General features: G+C 37.0%; 1 protein-coding gene across 1 annotated transcript in view; it reads left to right on the top strand.

Moving 5' to 3' along the window:
• Tps1 (Trehalose-6-phosphate synthase 1) overlaps window positions 1–13,773 on the top strand; it is a 131,013-nt gene extending 117,240 nt beyond the window's left edge. Inside the window, exons 9-12 of the mRNA XM_089090748.1 lie at window positions 78–361; window positions 4,224–4,390; window positions 8,921–9,224; window positions 13,381–13,773. Coding sequence (XP_088946874.1) covers window positions 78–361; window positions 4,224–4,390; window positions 8,921–9,224; window positions 13,381–13,670 — 1,045 coding nt within the window. The 3' untranslated portion in view covers window positions 13,671–13,773. The remainder of the gene's footprint in view (window positions 1–77; window positions 362–4,223; window positions 4,391–8,920; window positions 9,225–13,380) is intronic.
• Window positions 13,774–16,843: the final 3,070 nt, after the last annotated feature.

Here is a 16,843-nt window from a genome sequence, read left to right as displayed (position 1 = left end):
TTAGCATATATTCGGGCAATGTTCTCGAATTTATATCATAAAATGATTAATAAACACGAGCATAATTTTTCTTACAGGAAAAACGACGTAACTGCATGGATGCACATTTTTATGCAAGCAATGGACTCTAAATTGGTTAAACCGGATAAAACCATTTCAGCACCAACAAACTATGAAGAGATTGATACGTATTTAAATCATCATCTGGGGGATGCAGAAAAAGTGGCACTATTACTTGATTATGATGGCACCCTGGCGCCAATAGCTGCTCACCCAGACATGGCAGTCCTACCTCATGAAACACGTCGGACACTAGAAAGACTGTCAAATTTACCAGATGTCTTTATTGCAGTTATATCTGGTAGGAAAGCATAGTATAAGCACATGTTTGCGTATCTGTACTATTTTGATCTTTTTGAAATAGCAAAAACTGGAAAATTGTGTAAAATCACGAGGTGTCTCCTTGCATGACTGCAAATGCGCAGTTGTGAAAGGAGTAAGATACTTTTTGCTGAAGAATGAATACCTTTAAGCAATATGGGACCAGGTATAATATAGCTCAGCCAGTCATTGATCAGGAGTTACAAAGTTTGCTTTGCCTCAATTCAACACCAGCCTTACAATGAAGAGAACAATAAAAGCAATAGTGTTTTCGATGGCTGTTTAAGTTTGATATTTTAAAACCTAAAATCCATTTTGTAATTGACGTCAAATTAGATTCAAACGTTTATACAGGCATGGAAATGTCAGAGCAAATAATGGCAACTGCATGAGAAAATATGTGAATGAATACCTTAAAACATTCGATTTCGTTAAAAAGCAATGTTTTTCCGTGGAAAGTAAAAGAACATTTTTAGAAAAATAGATTGTACAAGATATCAAACTTAAAACGAACAGATATTACAATTAAGTTTTTAAGGAAAAAGTGTCCGTCTCCTTCGGGTTTGAATAAAAAAAATATTTTTTCAACTGAAAATAAGGAGCAGCAATAAAACTTAAAACGAACAGAAATTATTCGGCATATGAGGTTGGCTGCCCCTTCCAAATCCCTTTCTCTTTACCCTAAAGTTTCATAGTGCTCTAAAAATACTTTTCATTTCATTTCAACGATTTGTGTGTTTGTGTAATCAGTCTTAAAGGATTGGGACAAAAAGTAGAATATGAGCTTAAAGAGCGACGGGTTGAGGAAGGGACAACCCCTCGCCCCCAATATACGGAGTACTTTCTATTAGCCTTAAGTTTCAATGTCGCTCCTTACTTTTAGTTGACAAACTTATTTTTTTTAATTAATTTATGATCGTTTTTCAAACCTTGCCCAAGCATAACCAAAATGTGATGTAGGATACCGGTCCCATAAACCCCCAATTTCTTACTGTTAAATTGTATATCCAAGAATTAGCTTACCGGTCAAGCATTACTTCGATCTCAAAAAATAAGAATTTTCAATAAGAAAATTCCCCCCGTGTATTAATAACGATCGTATTTTTAAACTTAAGTCAGTAAATACGACCTTTAGTTAAAATCAAACACTGTTTGTGAGATATGGGTCTATTGTGTTTTGAGATTTGACTTTCATAATGCAATATTAACTTCATAAATGTAGCCAACATCATCAATCCTCGAAACATATTTTGATTTAAATCAGGCATTATTTGTGAAAAAATAATAATCTTGATTTTGGATCTCTAAATTCCAAAATTGGCCTCAGATTTGTAATCAGCACGCTTAAGAAATCTTTAGATTCTAATTTTAGTGTAAATTAAGCGTCATCCATGGTTAATATGCTTAATATGTTTTTATTTGTTTTAGCCTTAATATAATCTTAGGGATGTTTAATCTAAGAAGATTTAATCATTTAGAACTATTTCCCGAAATTTCCTGAATGATCACGAGTCAAAAGAGGTACATCGTTCCTATGTGTGAAAGGAGAGGGGAGTCTTAACTAATACCTTCAATGATCAGGCTTTTGTCAATTAGTCCCTCAAAAATCATGAATCGAAAGCATAAAACATGCTTGTTTTTGTGAAGTTGGGATGAGGGGGGGGGGTCAGGTTGATGGAGACGACGGCATGAACTAAAAGGTCCAAAGTCACCGTCCAATCATACAGACTGAAAATCCTTCCATGACTCGGATCTCAATAATAAGTGACATTTTCTTTGTGAAATCCCAACTTGCGTTTTTATTTTGGACGCCTAGGTTTCACTATTAGCCTCAGGTTTGTAACCAGCAAGTTCAAGAAACCATGTAAACCAATTTTGATGGGACTGAATCCCGTTGGTCATTCGTATACTCTTCCTGATAAAATCGAACGCCATTTGTGGAATATGTACTTAATTCATCTTGGTTGAGGATATTCTTTAATTCTAGAGCTAGTTTCTGATGCACGTTCTTCAGTTGAGTCTGCAAGGGAGGTATGGTGTTTGAGTTCAAACATATATGAACAACTTTTATTGTCCAATTAGAGGCGAGGGAGTTCGTGAGATGATGTTCCAGGCATCATAAATTTTGTCTTCGAGGAACCAATCCTGAGGTCTGTCAGAAAAGCTACATTAGCTGATTTCATTAGAATAGACTGAGCTTCTAAACAAGGTTCAATAAATAGAGCAATAATGTTATTGGTCCCAAGACTAAAGCTTATTTCAACGCCTGTGAATGTTGTCATTGTTCTGGTCATGACACAATCGATTATGAAATCAAACTAAACAAGATACACAGTACATTAATGGCTGACACCATAATCAGTGGAAACGTTGAAGACAGCTCTCTACCAGCCTGAATCTGGGCTTTCGTACGCTTGTGATATGCTTTGAAGGTCTGACTTACTGTTAGGAATCTTCAGCCGTGGCTTTCTTAAATTCTGTATCGTAATATAGAGTCCAAGGCTGTCATAAGTCTATGAAAAGACACTTCTTCAATTTCTGATATTTTGCTCTAACAATATGTGTCTCAAGATAAGCAGTTGGTCCGTTGTTCCCATACCTGGGCAGAATCCTGGATATACATTGTGGAGCAAAGGGGATGACCTACAAGCTATACGCTTAAATACGTTTGTGGAGCCTGACAATTGCTCCTAAAACATACCATATTGAGGTGACATGAAATCTTGAGCCTTTGTTTGTCCACGTAAAAGCTACTTGATGTACTTGCATAGCCCTACAGACCTTGCTGCAGTAGAATCGTCTCTAGCCATAGGTAATCGGAAACAAGAGTTTAAGCACTGTCCAATAAAGAGGGTTGGAGACGAAACGTATGCAGCAATCATGAAAGAGGTTAGCAGAGAAGCAGCATAAACATGGGCTTGGGCCTCACTGTGAGCCCCTCAATCATTGTGATTCGAAGTCAAAAGGAACTAGAACTTTCATTTTATAAATTCTTAATACTTCTAATTGGAATTTTTTATACGACTCGTCCCGAATTTGTATTACCTTCCCTTCCATAAGGTGAGTCCGGGACAGAACGAAATACAAGGGATCAACGCCATTCTTTAATAAGTCAATGCTTTTGTGTTGACTACGATGCGAGGACAGGTGATCACCAGAACCATTTTGTAGCTTTTTCCTTTATATGTAGCGCTTTTGTTTAATGTGTTTTTGATAGCCCCTTATATGTGTTAAAACATTTTAAGGGCGGAATTTGTTTTTCTATGCCATTTCAGGCTAATGCAATGACAAATAATTTATGATTATTAACAAATTGAGTTCTAGAACACAAAGCTTGCATGTTTTCGTTGGTTAATTTAATTTTTAAGCAAAATGTGCGGAGAGCAATGAAAGCAAGACAACAAAAACGTAATTGCCTTTCTTGAATGCCTTTACCTTGAGCTTAATTATTTGAAATAATTAACCTATACACTGAAAAAAATTAGCAAATTATTTCAAGAAGCGGTTTTTAGTTCATTCCATCACTACTTAGACAATCATGGCATATTTTTTCTCTTTTTTATTGTTTATAAAAAGAATTATTGTTTTTTATATATATATATATATATATATATATATATATATATATATATATATATATATATATATATATATATATATATATATATATATATATATATATATATATATATATATATATATATATATATATATATATATATATATATATATATATATATATATATATATATATATATATATATATATATGTGTGTGTGTGTGTGTGTGTGTGTGTGTATATATATGTACATGTATATGTTTACAAAATTATTTTTCTAAAGGGCGAGACGTGAACGACGTCAAGGAAAAAGTTGGAATTGAAACAATAACTTACGCTGGCAACCATGGTTTGTCAATTTTGCATCCAGATGGTACTAAGTTCCTACATCCTATACCAAATGAATATGAGCAAAAATTAACTCAACTTTTCCAAGATCTTCAGACGCAGGTATAGAATTATTTACTTTAATTTTTGACATTTACGAACAGGAAATGCCAGTTCTCATGATAACTTTTTTTTTCAATGTATTCAAGAGGTTTCAAGAGTTTTTTTTTTTTCAACTCTTCCATTTCATAGTGCGCTCACTGCATGTTAGATCAAAAATAGACTGCAATAGATACACAAATAGTTTTTTTTTTCTGTTTCCACTGTCTAATTTAAGATCTTATCCCCATTCGAACTTTTATTTGTTCGTCATAAAAAGGGAGTGTGGTCTTAAAAGAAATACCTAATTCAAGGTATTACTTCAAAACTTTTGAAAGTTTGTAGAAGTTGAGAAGATCAACTTTTTGTCAAACAGAAAATATGTTGCTGTAGATGAATTAAACTTCCAGAAATGAATGCACTGTCGTGCCCCCTCCCTGCTTGTAATTCTTGATAGATTGCAAGAAGACAAGGCTACTGGCGAAGTGATCAAACTTGTAATTTTTTCTATTTCAAAGCAGAGACTAAGTTTGTTTCTGCTTTTCTTGGACTAAAGGCCAAGATCCTCTGGGTCCTAATTCAAACTTGGATTTCTCTTTCGTAAACTTAGGACGTATTTTCACAGGAAATTTTGAGCCTTGCTAGTTGGAAAAGACCGAATATAGGTTCTTGAACACTTCTTTCGGGATTGTAATTTCGGCTGCTGTTTCGCTTCTGAGATTTTCTAGAGCAAAAAATTTTCCCATTGTTGGAACTGTACCTAAGTAAAATTGACAATCTTAAACAACCCTAACAAACGCTTGAGCGCAATTATAACTTGAAGATGACCTTTGCTTCCTTCTATGAGTACATAATTGTGTGCACCAAAACGGGATTTTCGGAAAATTGACTTTAAAATCGGTTTTTTCCTAGGTTCAGAATGGCAGCAGATAAATTTAGTCCGGTTAGCCCAATATCCCTTTTAGTAACTCACTGTTGACCAAAAACAGAGAAACGCGGCAACTTTGCTTTCAAGAGCCAATGATACAAATAATCTTAGACCAGCGGGAACTTCAGCAAGAATTTCAAAATTGTGGCTTTGATTTTCATAGGAAAAAATGCAAGCATTGAAGTTTTTGAAATAGGTTTACTTCCTTCCTTTTTTGAATTTCGGTGACAGTCATTAGGCAAAACGAAGTGTCAAGCGTTGAGAAATTTGATTTTGATGAGCTTACTTTGTGGCTGCCAACACAAAGTATATTCCTTTAAAAAGAGCTTTGTTGCCTTTCTGTTTAATGCATCCCATCTGCGTCCATTAATTGACATTGTTTTATTATTTCTTAGCATTAGGAATATTTGTAAGTTTTTTGGATATTTCTGCTTAAAATTTAAGATGTTGGATTGCAGTTTGAACTACGAACAACGTTTTAATATCCAGTTAAGTTATCAGTAATTAGTTGTTACGGGCAGAAAAGTTTTCAATAGTAATTTTGATATAGAATATGTCGGATTGAGATGATTATTATCCGTATGAATGGAAAATGTGCATCAGTTTTGGTATACTATAGGGATGATGCCATCCTGACCCACATTCTGCAGACGCCCTTGAATGCGCACACATCTTAATTCATCATTTGATCGAAAAAATCTTTGTCATATTTCCTTGTAACTGCTTGTTTTTTTAATTAAATGCATGTCTGAAAGTCTGTCGTAAAGAAAGAGTTCAGTTTTGTTGTCTGTAAATGAAAAAGTTAGGACGTCGCGAACCAATATAGTCTAGATTTATTTCCTTAAGTGTTTTGTCTTGGTTGAGGTTCCTTCGGCCCTAAAATTTAAATTAAGGTGTCTGTATGGCATAGAAAGTTAAAGCAGTTCAGCGTTAAAAAATGGAAATTTTCAGGTTAAGAATCGAAGTAATCACTTGTTTGTCCTAAAATTAGTCGTTCTCACCAAAGTTCTGTTCTTTAAGTCTACTTGTCCTGTAAGTATCCCGGTGATCAGATAAGAAAACTTTTTGGCCATCTTGGGGTTCCATAAGTCGATTTAAGCTATTTTTTTTCAAAATACTTTCTTATTAGGTTTATTTGTCCCAGTAAATCGATAAAACAAAAATTAGTTTCACATTTGTTTTCTGTATAAGGATCTGCATGGCCAAGAAGCTCAGGACTGCAATTTTGAAGCCGATTAGAGAGACGAATGTTTAGGTTCCGTTTGGTGCGTTCCAAATCTTTTAGTCTTGACGGATGACGAAAAACATTCAGTCAAGTAACAGGGCTGAACAAGAATATACAAGTTTTTTTCTTCGTAATAAGGGTTTCCTTTTCAATAGCTTATAGACACAGGGACACAGGTTTCAAGGCTTTAATAGAAATTATTAGCCCTTTTTTGGCAAACAAACATTGAGGAGGATAGAAATATTTTGGCACCCTTATCTTTTTCACAAAATATTACATTTGAAACCCATTCCAACCCTAAGTGTACCCTGAAAGTTCTAATTTCCCCCCAGCTGTCCCTTAGATAATACAGATCCGTTATATTGATACCTTAGGTGTATATACCGTCTTTTGATATACCTTACTAATTAACCATGAATTGGTTCAAAGTTTTGCTGGGGCTAATAGTGCCAAAATTTTTCGTTGAATTGAAGACTCAAATCTATTGGCTCCCTCATCCCCTCTCATTAAACATGAATGATTTTTGCCTCTCGACCCTCCTCCCACCCTCAAGCAATGTTCTGATAGATTCAAATCGAATCCCTTTAATCGATACCGAGATATTGCAGATATGCTACTTAGATAACGTGGGCACATGTAGTATCTTTTGGTTTACATCACCACTTCACAAGGAATAGCTTCTAGTCGTCCCAGAGGGACTTATAGTGATGAAAGTTTTGAACAGACTGGAGACCGAAATTCTTATGCCGTTCGCTTCTGTCCCTCCCCAAAGAAAAAATTCTGAGTTTATTTTACACACACCCACATTCCCTGAAGGCTCCAACTTGATCCACCAAGTTGTTCCCAAAGTAGCCTATTGTGAATATGCAGATCCGATAGCCATTCTCCGAGGCCATTCCCGAGAATTCACCGATACTGTTAATTGGTGGATACTTCTTGATCCAAAGACTATCAGATACAAGCTTCAAGCTAGAAAGTTTCTTACACATTTTGGGGGGCTTATGCCTCCAAAAAATTCTTTTTTGGGTATGCAAGTTGGCTTTTACCGGAATGTTACAGGTGTAAATTTCAAGCCATTCGGAGAAAAGAGTTTAGCCCATCTTAGGCCCTTTTTCAGGTCCCATTTTGAGATGAGTCATTTTTTCCTTCTTCATTATGCTTTAGTGCCTTTCGAGCCCTGAAACTTACGGGGTTAGTTTCAAGATGTGTTTGGATAAAAGTTTTCCCCTTTTTTGACCCTCTGTTCGGCTCTGTTTTTACAGGAACCAATTTGCTATTTTTCTTTCTGTAGTGGGATCCCCTTTGCCAAGGACTTTTAAGCTTCGAATGAAGCTCATTCGATTGGAAATTGCAGTTTCTAGTGCCTTTTTAAGGGCCCAAAGTGATTGCAGATCCCCTTGTCACCCTGCTTCCCTTGCGCCCTTTTTTGCTCCCCAGCCCCCTAGTAACCCCCCAGACATCAGGTCAAAGTTTGGATAACCATTTTGTTCAAAGCAGTCGGAAAGTAAACTAAATGAACCTCTGGCAATCACATAATCCCTACAGCCCTTGGGACAAAGGCCGTAACTCATGTCAATTGTTAATCTAGTTTCTTTTAACGGTAAAAGGAGGAGGGTTGTGTTTGTTCTTGGGTGCCCAGTTCGCTCGAAACTTTCAGGGATCGTTCCCAGGACTAAAAAGTACACATTTTGTTGGGAGAGGTGTTATATGGCTCGCAAATGGGCTTTAAACTTTTTTCATTACCGGTTGAAACTTACAGCAACAGGGCCCTGAGACAAGAGGGTATATAATTTTAAATAGTTTCGGTGCACGGGTCCTCTTAAAATAGGTATTTCAAATTGGACGGTTTGCAGAGACCCCGCTTTGCCATCCTGGCTGAAAGGCCAAGAAACAGAGATCAGCACTGCCGGTAGGGACTGTAAAGTCTAATGCCGTATTCTTTACCTTTTTTTTTTTTTTACCTTACCTCTGTCCAAAATAAACTTCTAGTTTTATGTATATTCATCAATCAGTTCACATGCTTAAGCTCCGTGTTTATAATAAAAGGTTTTAAGGATTAATGTATAAGTTTTATAAAGGCTGCTTTTTAATTGCTGCCAACACAGATTGCTGATTTTAAGGTAAAATGACAAGTTTTTGTGTGGTGATATCGAGAGAAGATTAGGTTTCAATCTTGTTTTGAAGATGTGACCTTTTTTGTCTTATTTTATTGTCTTTTTTTAGTTGGTTTTTCATTTTATAGCTTTGATTGTTATACTAAGATTGCGTTTTAATTACTGAAATCGGATTGCTTAATTTTAAGCACATAAAGGCAACCTCTTGTGCGGCAAAATCAAGAGAAACTGATGTTTTAGCCTTCTTTTGGTGATGCCAATTTCAATTTTGTTTTTATTTATTTTAGGTTTGCCAAGACGGTGCTTGGGTGGAGAATAAAGGATTTAGTATGACATGGCATTACAGAAGTACCCCAGAGGAAAAACGAGCTCCTTTGATTGCCACAGCAAAGCGGTTAATAGAAAATTATGGATTTCACTGTGTGACAGCCCATTGTGCTTTAGAGGCACGGCCTCCTATCCCCTGGGATAAAGGTCTTGCTGTCGTTTACATCCTAAGGACTGCTTTCGGCTACGATTGGAACGAAAGAGTGCGGATAATTTATGCTGGAGATGACAGGACTGATGAAGATGCTCTTCATATTCTCAAAGGTTTGCTCCTTTTTCTTTTAGGCATGCTTAGTTTTATCCTTGGTATTGTAGTCAAGTATAGGATAAACCAGCTGATAACTACTACTACTGTACTACTACTACTAACAACTCACCGCAGCACCAAGCCGCTTGAGGCCAACACAGCTAAGCACGCTCCTCCTCCACCCCAATCTATTCAAAGCCTCCCTTTTTACACCCGCCCACAAAGTTCCAATTTCCTTTAAATCTTTTTTTATGACGTCATCCCACCCCAGACGGGGACGACCTTCTTTCCGTTTAGCCCTTGACAGTTGGCCGAAAAGAACAATCTTCGGCAATCTGTCATGCTTCATCCGCACAACGTGCCCTAGCCACCTCAACCTTTCTTTCATTATGGCCCTAGAGAACGGTATTGAACCGCATTTTTCGTATAGCCTATTGTTTGAAATACGGTCAGTCAGCCGGGTACCCAGAACAATCCTTAAGCAATTTCTGTGGAAAACGTCTAGCAAATCTTCATCCGCTTTTCAGAGCGTCCATGCTTCAGAACCATATTCGACCACTATTATCACTGTAGCTTCCAATATTCTAATTCTCGTTCGCAAAATTATCTTCCTATTCTTCCAAACTTTTTTCAACTATGAAAAAACACTCTGAGCCTTAGCTATTCTACTTTTAACAGTTTTAACATCTTCACTGCTCCCATCATCTTTACTAATAAGACTACCAAGGTAAGTGAAGCTGCCCACATAATCAATCTTTTCATTACCTAACGTCACCTTTTCATCTTCACTTATTCCTAGCCTTAGTGACTTAGTCTTCTTAACATTAATTTGCAAACCTATTCTAGCACCCTGAACTCGCAAAACCTCTAAAAGTTCATTCCTTTTGTTCACAATTTCATCTAGGATGCATAAATCATCAGCATAATCTAAGTCCAGGAGACTTTCCTCCCCATTTGATTCCGTGGTCTCCCACGGAATATAAAGGGGGATAGAACACAACCCTGCTTAACTCCTGATTTAATACAAAACCAGCTGCTAACCTCATTACCTGACTTAAGCTCAGCTGTATTATTCTCATACATATCAATAGTCATTTTAGTGTATTTGACTGTTATATCATGAAAGAATAACAACTTTAATAAAGCTCTTTCATCAACAGAATTGAACTCTTACTCATAATCTATATAACTGAGGATCAAAGGTCCACATTATCAAATAATAAACATTCTTGTTTAGTATTCAATTGTCCTATGAAATTTTTTCTCAAATTCTCATCCTGGATTCTACCAACATCATAACTTCCTAGAAGGTACTTAGCTTTTCAATATATCAGCTTCAAATTAACCCTTGACACTACTAGATGGTGGTCTTTACTTTTAACATCAATAACGGCACTCCTGTATACCCTAGTATCTTGTATTGATCCTGCCAATCTTCAATTTACTATAATATAATCAATAAGGTTTGCTGTCTTACCATCACGTGAATACCACGTTAACTTATGAGCCATTTTATGACCAAACACCGTATTGGTTATAACTAGATTGTTGTACCTACAGAATCGCAAAAGTCTGTATCCATTGCTATTTTCTTTTCTTACACCAAATTTACCTAGGCTAGGATAGCATCTACCCCTATTTCTACCGACTTGGGCGTTAAAATCTCCTAGTAAAAATATAATATTTCTGTCCGGAAACCTGTCTATTTGCTCCTGTATCTGTAAGTAAAATTTATCTGAGTCACTAGTATCTCCGTCAGTCGGTTCTACAGGGGTGTATACTACTGTAACTGATACCCTGAACTTTTTCGTCATAAAATGAGCAATTAGTATTCTATTATTAATACCTTCCCAGTCTAAACAAGACTTAGCAGCTTCCTTATTCATCATGAGCCCTACTCCCTGTCTATGTACCCCATCCTTCCTTCCTGCCTGAGTAAACAAATTCTACATCACCTAATTTCTCGCTTCCTACCCCTGGGATTTGAGTTTCTGAAACTCCTAATAAATCCAGTTCGAAGCGTCTGAATTCGTCAGTCAAAATGTCGATACGATAGTCATTTTTTAACGTTGTAACATTCCAAGTTGCAATTTTTATATTCTTTAAACATTGGAATTATTTTCGCCTCAGGAAAAGCAATGATCCCAGATACCAGTGCAGGACGGGGATCACATATCTTCTCAAGTCTACACCGAAGTGCTTAAGCCGGCTTAGAACCGGACAACAAGAAGTCCCTGGGACCTCCGTGAATGGAGGCTTAGTGCAATCCTGGGCCCATCTTGGTCGCAACATGGTTTTCAGCACTTGGCGTTGCTCTTCTATCAACAAGAGTCAAAATCCTGCACAGACAATCTCAAGCCTATTACCTCCGACTCATTATATATTCATGCCTACAAATATTATGCTACTACGGGGAGACAGCCCATAATAGATAAATTAACTAGGAAGAGGTTTTCAGCCCTAAAACGCCTGTCAAAACATACAAAGCCCAGAAGAATTATCCTTTATCCAGAATCCAGTGCAAATGCTCTGAAATTTAATAGGCCATACTTTTCTTAATGAGCGCCACTCCTAAATTTGGTATAGAGTTGACTGCAAGGTCCCCAGTCTTGCAGGTACCCCGAAAGGGTCGAGGCAGCCCTTTGCAGAGGCCGTTACGCCCTGCCGCAGTTGTTCTCCTATAGAGGATCCTCCCACGATGGTGTTCTGTATTTATGACCCCGGGCGAGGGTGCCCCAGTTTCTATTATGGACCCCCCAGGTACAAGGTCCCCCCTTGGTCCGTGCCTCCTATGGAGGTACCCTACATATCTTTTCGGAGCTAAGAAAGAAAAAAGTCATATGCCTAATGTTTTGTCTAAGGGCACCCGTCGAACGATGGGCCCCGTCATTAAAATTACCTGCCCTTAGCGTAAAAGAATCCAACTGCAGTGACTGGGTTATATTGAGGAGTTTCGCATAAATCTAAACCAACTAATATCATCATAAATTGAGCAATCAGTCTATTGTCTTTTCAGTCTATAATCAGTTTATTTTCTATTCGTTTGAAGCTTGATTTGTTTACATATTTTAATTTCTGTTTGTTTTTGGATTCATTTACTAATCAATAGCAGCGTTTATTATCTTTAAGTTTAATGTGATTATTCAGTTTAATTTCCGTTTGTCTTGGGTTTCATATTTCTATTTTTAGTAATTTCTGTTTGCTTTAAGTTTTAAGTATTAAATCAGTTTATTTCTGATCGTCTTAGGCTTTAATGCAGCTTTTTACTTTTCCTTGAAATTTTTTTGTCAGAGTATTTTCTTTTCTTCATTGATGACAAAAATGATCGAACTTTCATTATCAGCTCAAATCGTCATTCGGTTTATAGAATCAACTTCACTTGTTCAGATGGAAAAAGTAGAAAGTCTTAATTTTCCGTACTGAATCCTCTTACTTACAGTGATTTTATTTCCTTAATTTTTATAAGCACACCAAACTCAATAAGTAATAAAAGTAGATGCTTGATTTGTGGCTGAGAAGCTTCTTCGGGAAAGTTACAGATAATTCTGTAACTTTCGAGATATTTCGTAACTTTTGAAATTTGTAACAATTCGAGATAATCCAGCTCAGTATATTGAAATAACTACCCAATAAATTTGCTTTACTGAATTTATTTCTTGTTTCTTTTGCAAAATTAGAGTAAACTAAACTGAGGAGTTAAGTTGAGAGATGTGGGTGAAAGGAATGGAAGAACTTGCAAAAACCATCTTTGTTCTTACAGGCTAATTTAAAAAACAATTAAGTAAACTTTCTTTAAGCTTATTACGGATTAGAACCGTACTTGTTGCAGACAGTGTTAATCCCAAAGAAAGATTGTCTGTGACTGCCTGAGCTCTTTAGGTTAGGACAGGGGCGTGACTCCAGCATTTTTATTGGAGGGGGGGGGGGCAAGAGAGATCTCCATCCGGAGAGTCAAGGGGCGTGGGTTATATAATGTTTTTTTCTCCAAGTTATTAGAGGGGGCAACTGCCCCCCCGAAACGACGCCACTGGGTTGGGAGGATGTATAATGTTATCTGAAGGAGCTATAAGGTATGAAACTAGTCGAAGAACTAGTTGAAAAAGACAATTCCAAGACAAATGTCCCGTCGTAGCACTAGGTCTTAGAATATAGCATTCTTTTTTTGTATTATAGGGATTGCTGCGACATTCCGAGTAACCACAAACCCAACCCTTCGAACTTATGCTGATATGCGGATCCCAGACACTGACTCTGTTTTGACTCTTCTCAAGTGGGTGGAGCGCTACATGTCCCGTCGTGCACCTAAAGTACTTCCTATGCACACAACGACTTTGGCTGATAAAGTTGGTCCGTTTCAAAGTCAAATGGATATTGATTTGTCAGCACGATTGGCTCGTTCATCCCGTGAACATGCTGTTGATACAGTTGAAGAGTTACTGAAACTTACTCCACCAAGCAGTTAGAGCAGTTATTTATCGCCAATTTACCTCTTTTCATGGTGCTATCGTCTATTTTAACGTGTGGAAATTTTAACCAATAAATAATAAAATCTATGGTTCGACGCAATACATTGGTTTTATTTTTCATTCGTGTTTAGTGTTTTTAGTCTTAAATAAAGTGAATCACACTCCCATTTTAATGTGTACCTAAACTGAAATTTTAAACACAGAAACTCTCAAGGGATTCGCGTTCAAGAGATTTTATTCGAATTGCGGAATTAAAGGACCAAAAAGAAATCAGTGTCTTCCAAAACATCTTTGGAAAGGTTTAAAGCTATTCAAACTTAGACTCATGAGGTTGGTAATCGATCGCGGTCGATAGATCATAATCAAATGAATTGTGGGCTTGATAATATAATTTAGTTTCAAGGAATATTTTCCAGGACTGTGATACTGGTCAACAGCTAAAAAGGAAGTCAGAATTTTTGGGTTGTCATTTTGGAAATTCCTTCTTTTTTTTTAATTTGAAAGAAAAATTCAGAAGTACAAGTACAAAAGCTTTGACACTTAATTTCAAATAAAAATAAACTCGATCATGCTTTAGTTCTCTGCCTATCTACCTTAGTTTTGCCCTAAGATGGATGGATCTCAGACTCAGACTATATGTCTTGGCTTTTTTCTCCAATTAGCCATGAAATTTTTAATTTTTGCTGGTAATTTTACCGAGTGTTTTGTCAATAATTAACATAATGCCCATTTTGAATACAGTACATAAAATCACTGCATGAGTTGGTAAAACCGCTGCGTTTACCGCCCTAGATTGAGATTTTGGTATATGTTATATCGCTATTTTCACGCTCTTTGTTTCACCAACAAATTTTTTGCCACATGTCGAAAAAATCGTAGCGCTCGGCGCCATGATTTTATCGACTCATTTTTTTACCGAGTGTCCAGAAACATCGAGAGGGGGGGCGTAGGGGTTTGACCCCCCCCCCCAATGTTTGTCTGACTCGTCAAAACGTAACAAAAATGGAAATAAACAAATTGTGTATGGTTTTTTTTAGTTTTCTTTGTGTACCCCCCCCCCTCCGAAAATAGTTAAACGCCCTCCAAAAAAAATCCTGGGTACGGCCTTGCGTTGCCACCTTTTTTTTTAATAAAATAAGTCATAAGATTGAAAAATGCTAAAAAGAAAAAAGAGGCAACAAAGTCCAGCATACTAGATAATGATTTTTTTTACTCGGACTTTTAATCTGTTTCAATCATAAGCTTCGAAGCTAAAATTGAAACTCTAAAGCACTGCCACAAAGTGTATGTGTGGCAATGCCATAATACCCACAGTGTATTATTTATTTGTCTCTGGCAAATCCGCATGCAAGGGCTGGTCATAGAATCTTCACAGGGGTCCTTCGATTGGACGAAATTCGAGTGCCTTTTTTAAGAGTCAAAAGCAATTAGAAGGTAATCAGCTCCTTCCCGTGCCCGTTTTCGCTTCCCTCCCCCGAAAGACATTTCATTAAATTTTTTAGAGATCCATTTTGTTTAGCATAGTCGAAAGATCCAATAACTACGCCTCTGAGGATGAAATTACCCCCACAGGCCTTTGGGCAAGGGTTTGCCCATTGTTCATATATAGAATTTGTTATTGGGAAAGGCGGGCATGTTTGATCCTGGGACTCAAAAGGCTAAGGGTGAAAGGGAAAATGTAAGGGTGAAGATTTCAGGGAGTGTTGATGGAAATTTTGGACTAAATCAAGACACACTATGTGCGTGCAGGTTGTATAAAAAGGTGTATCAGTAATATATTAGAAACGGTTTAGGATATTAAGTTGAAACCTTCAGGGCATGATGAGAGGAATATTCAACGGACCTAAAGGCAATATGTACGTACTGCAGGTACTGCTACTAAAGCTAATGGTATTGAGGTGAGAATTTCAGAGAATGTTTGGGGGAGAGAAGTTGAACGAAACCAAAACATTATGGCCACGCATGTTGTCAAAAGGGCGTATCAGCAATATTTCAGGAACGGCTTAGAGCATTAAGTTGAAATGTAAAAATTATGTCAGGGGGATGTTGAAATAACCAATAGGCACTGTATGCTTACTACTACTATTACTACGTCTTCAGCTGTAACTATTACTACTGCTACTACTAAGGCTAAAGATATTAAGGTGAAAATCGTAGGGGATATTGAACTAAATCAGGAAAAATTAAGGGTATTACGTTGGAACTTTCAGGGCATGTTGTTGGGGATGTTGAACTAAATAAAAACATACTATGTGGGCTCAATTTTTTCAAAGAGCGTAGCACAGGAATGGTTAAGGGTACTAAGTTAAAACTGCCAGGCATGTTAAATAGGAAGTTGAACTGAATCAGAAGACACTTTGTGCATCCAAGATCATCAAAAGGATATGCGTGCGATATCTCAGGAAAGGTTAAGGTAATTGAGTTGGAACTTTCACGGTATGTGGAGGAGAATGGTTGATTGTAACTGTCTATTCCCAAGGTTGTAACATGAAGGGAGTGGGGTTAGAATTCGTGCAGCTCAGTTTGACCCCAAGGGTTATGCATTGATGTTATATATTTGAATATTAGTCCTCGTACCCATCCATCCAAAGCGCTATAGATTTATGGTCGTTTTATGCTTGAAGCATGATTTGACTTTATTTTTGCTCGTCTTTGGCTTGATGTAGCTTTTATTTTTCTTTGAAAAACTTCTTTGTGGAAAATTTTTTCTAACATTAATAATGGGAAAATGGGAACTTGTTTGATGTTCCTTTGGCTTGAAGCTTTCATGGATCTTTCTCTGGGTCGAAACGATCAAATATTTCACTGAAGGAGGTGGGGGGGGGGGGAGACGAAGCGTACAAAAAATTTTCCTACATCAGTTTAGGACTTAAAGCCGTAAATCTTAATGCACAAAAAATTTCCTAAATCAGTTTAAAACTTAAAGCCGTCAATCTTTGGACAAAGAGGAGCTTAATGCACAAAAAAATTGTTAAGGTAGCTATCCCCCCCTCCCCAAAAAAATTCTTGAATCAGCTTGAAAATTATATCCGTAAGTCCTTGGGCTAAGGGAATTCAAATGCAGAAAAAAAATAGGAAGAAAACATTAGCTCCCCCAAAACGGAAGCCAACGCACTTTCCCGTCAACTTCATATGGAAACCGTCACAGAAATTCGGAATGGGAATTATTT

This window comes from Artemia sp. Qi Xiang Cuo, chromosome 6 (assembly GCF_049724085.1).
Source record: "Artemia sp. Qi Xiang Cuo chromosome 6, ASM4972408v1, whole genome shotgun sequence".
Lineage (NCBI taxonomy): Eukaryota > Metazoa > Arthropoda > Branchiopoda > Anostraca > Artemiidae > Artemia > Artemia sp. Qi Xiang Cuo.
Note: the sequence above shows the minus strand (reverse complement) of the source record. Positions and strands in the feature narration are given on the sequence as shown.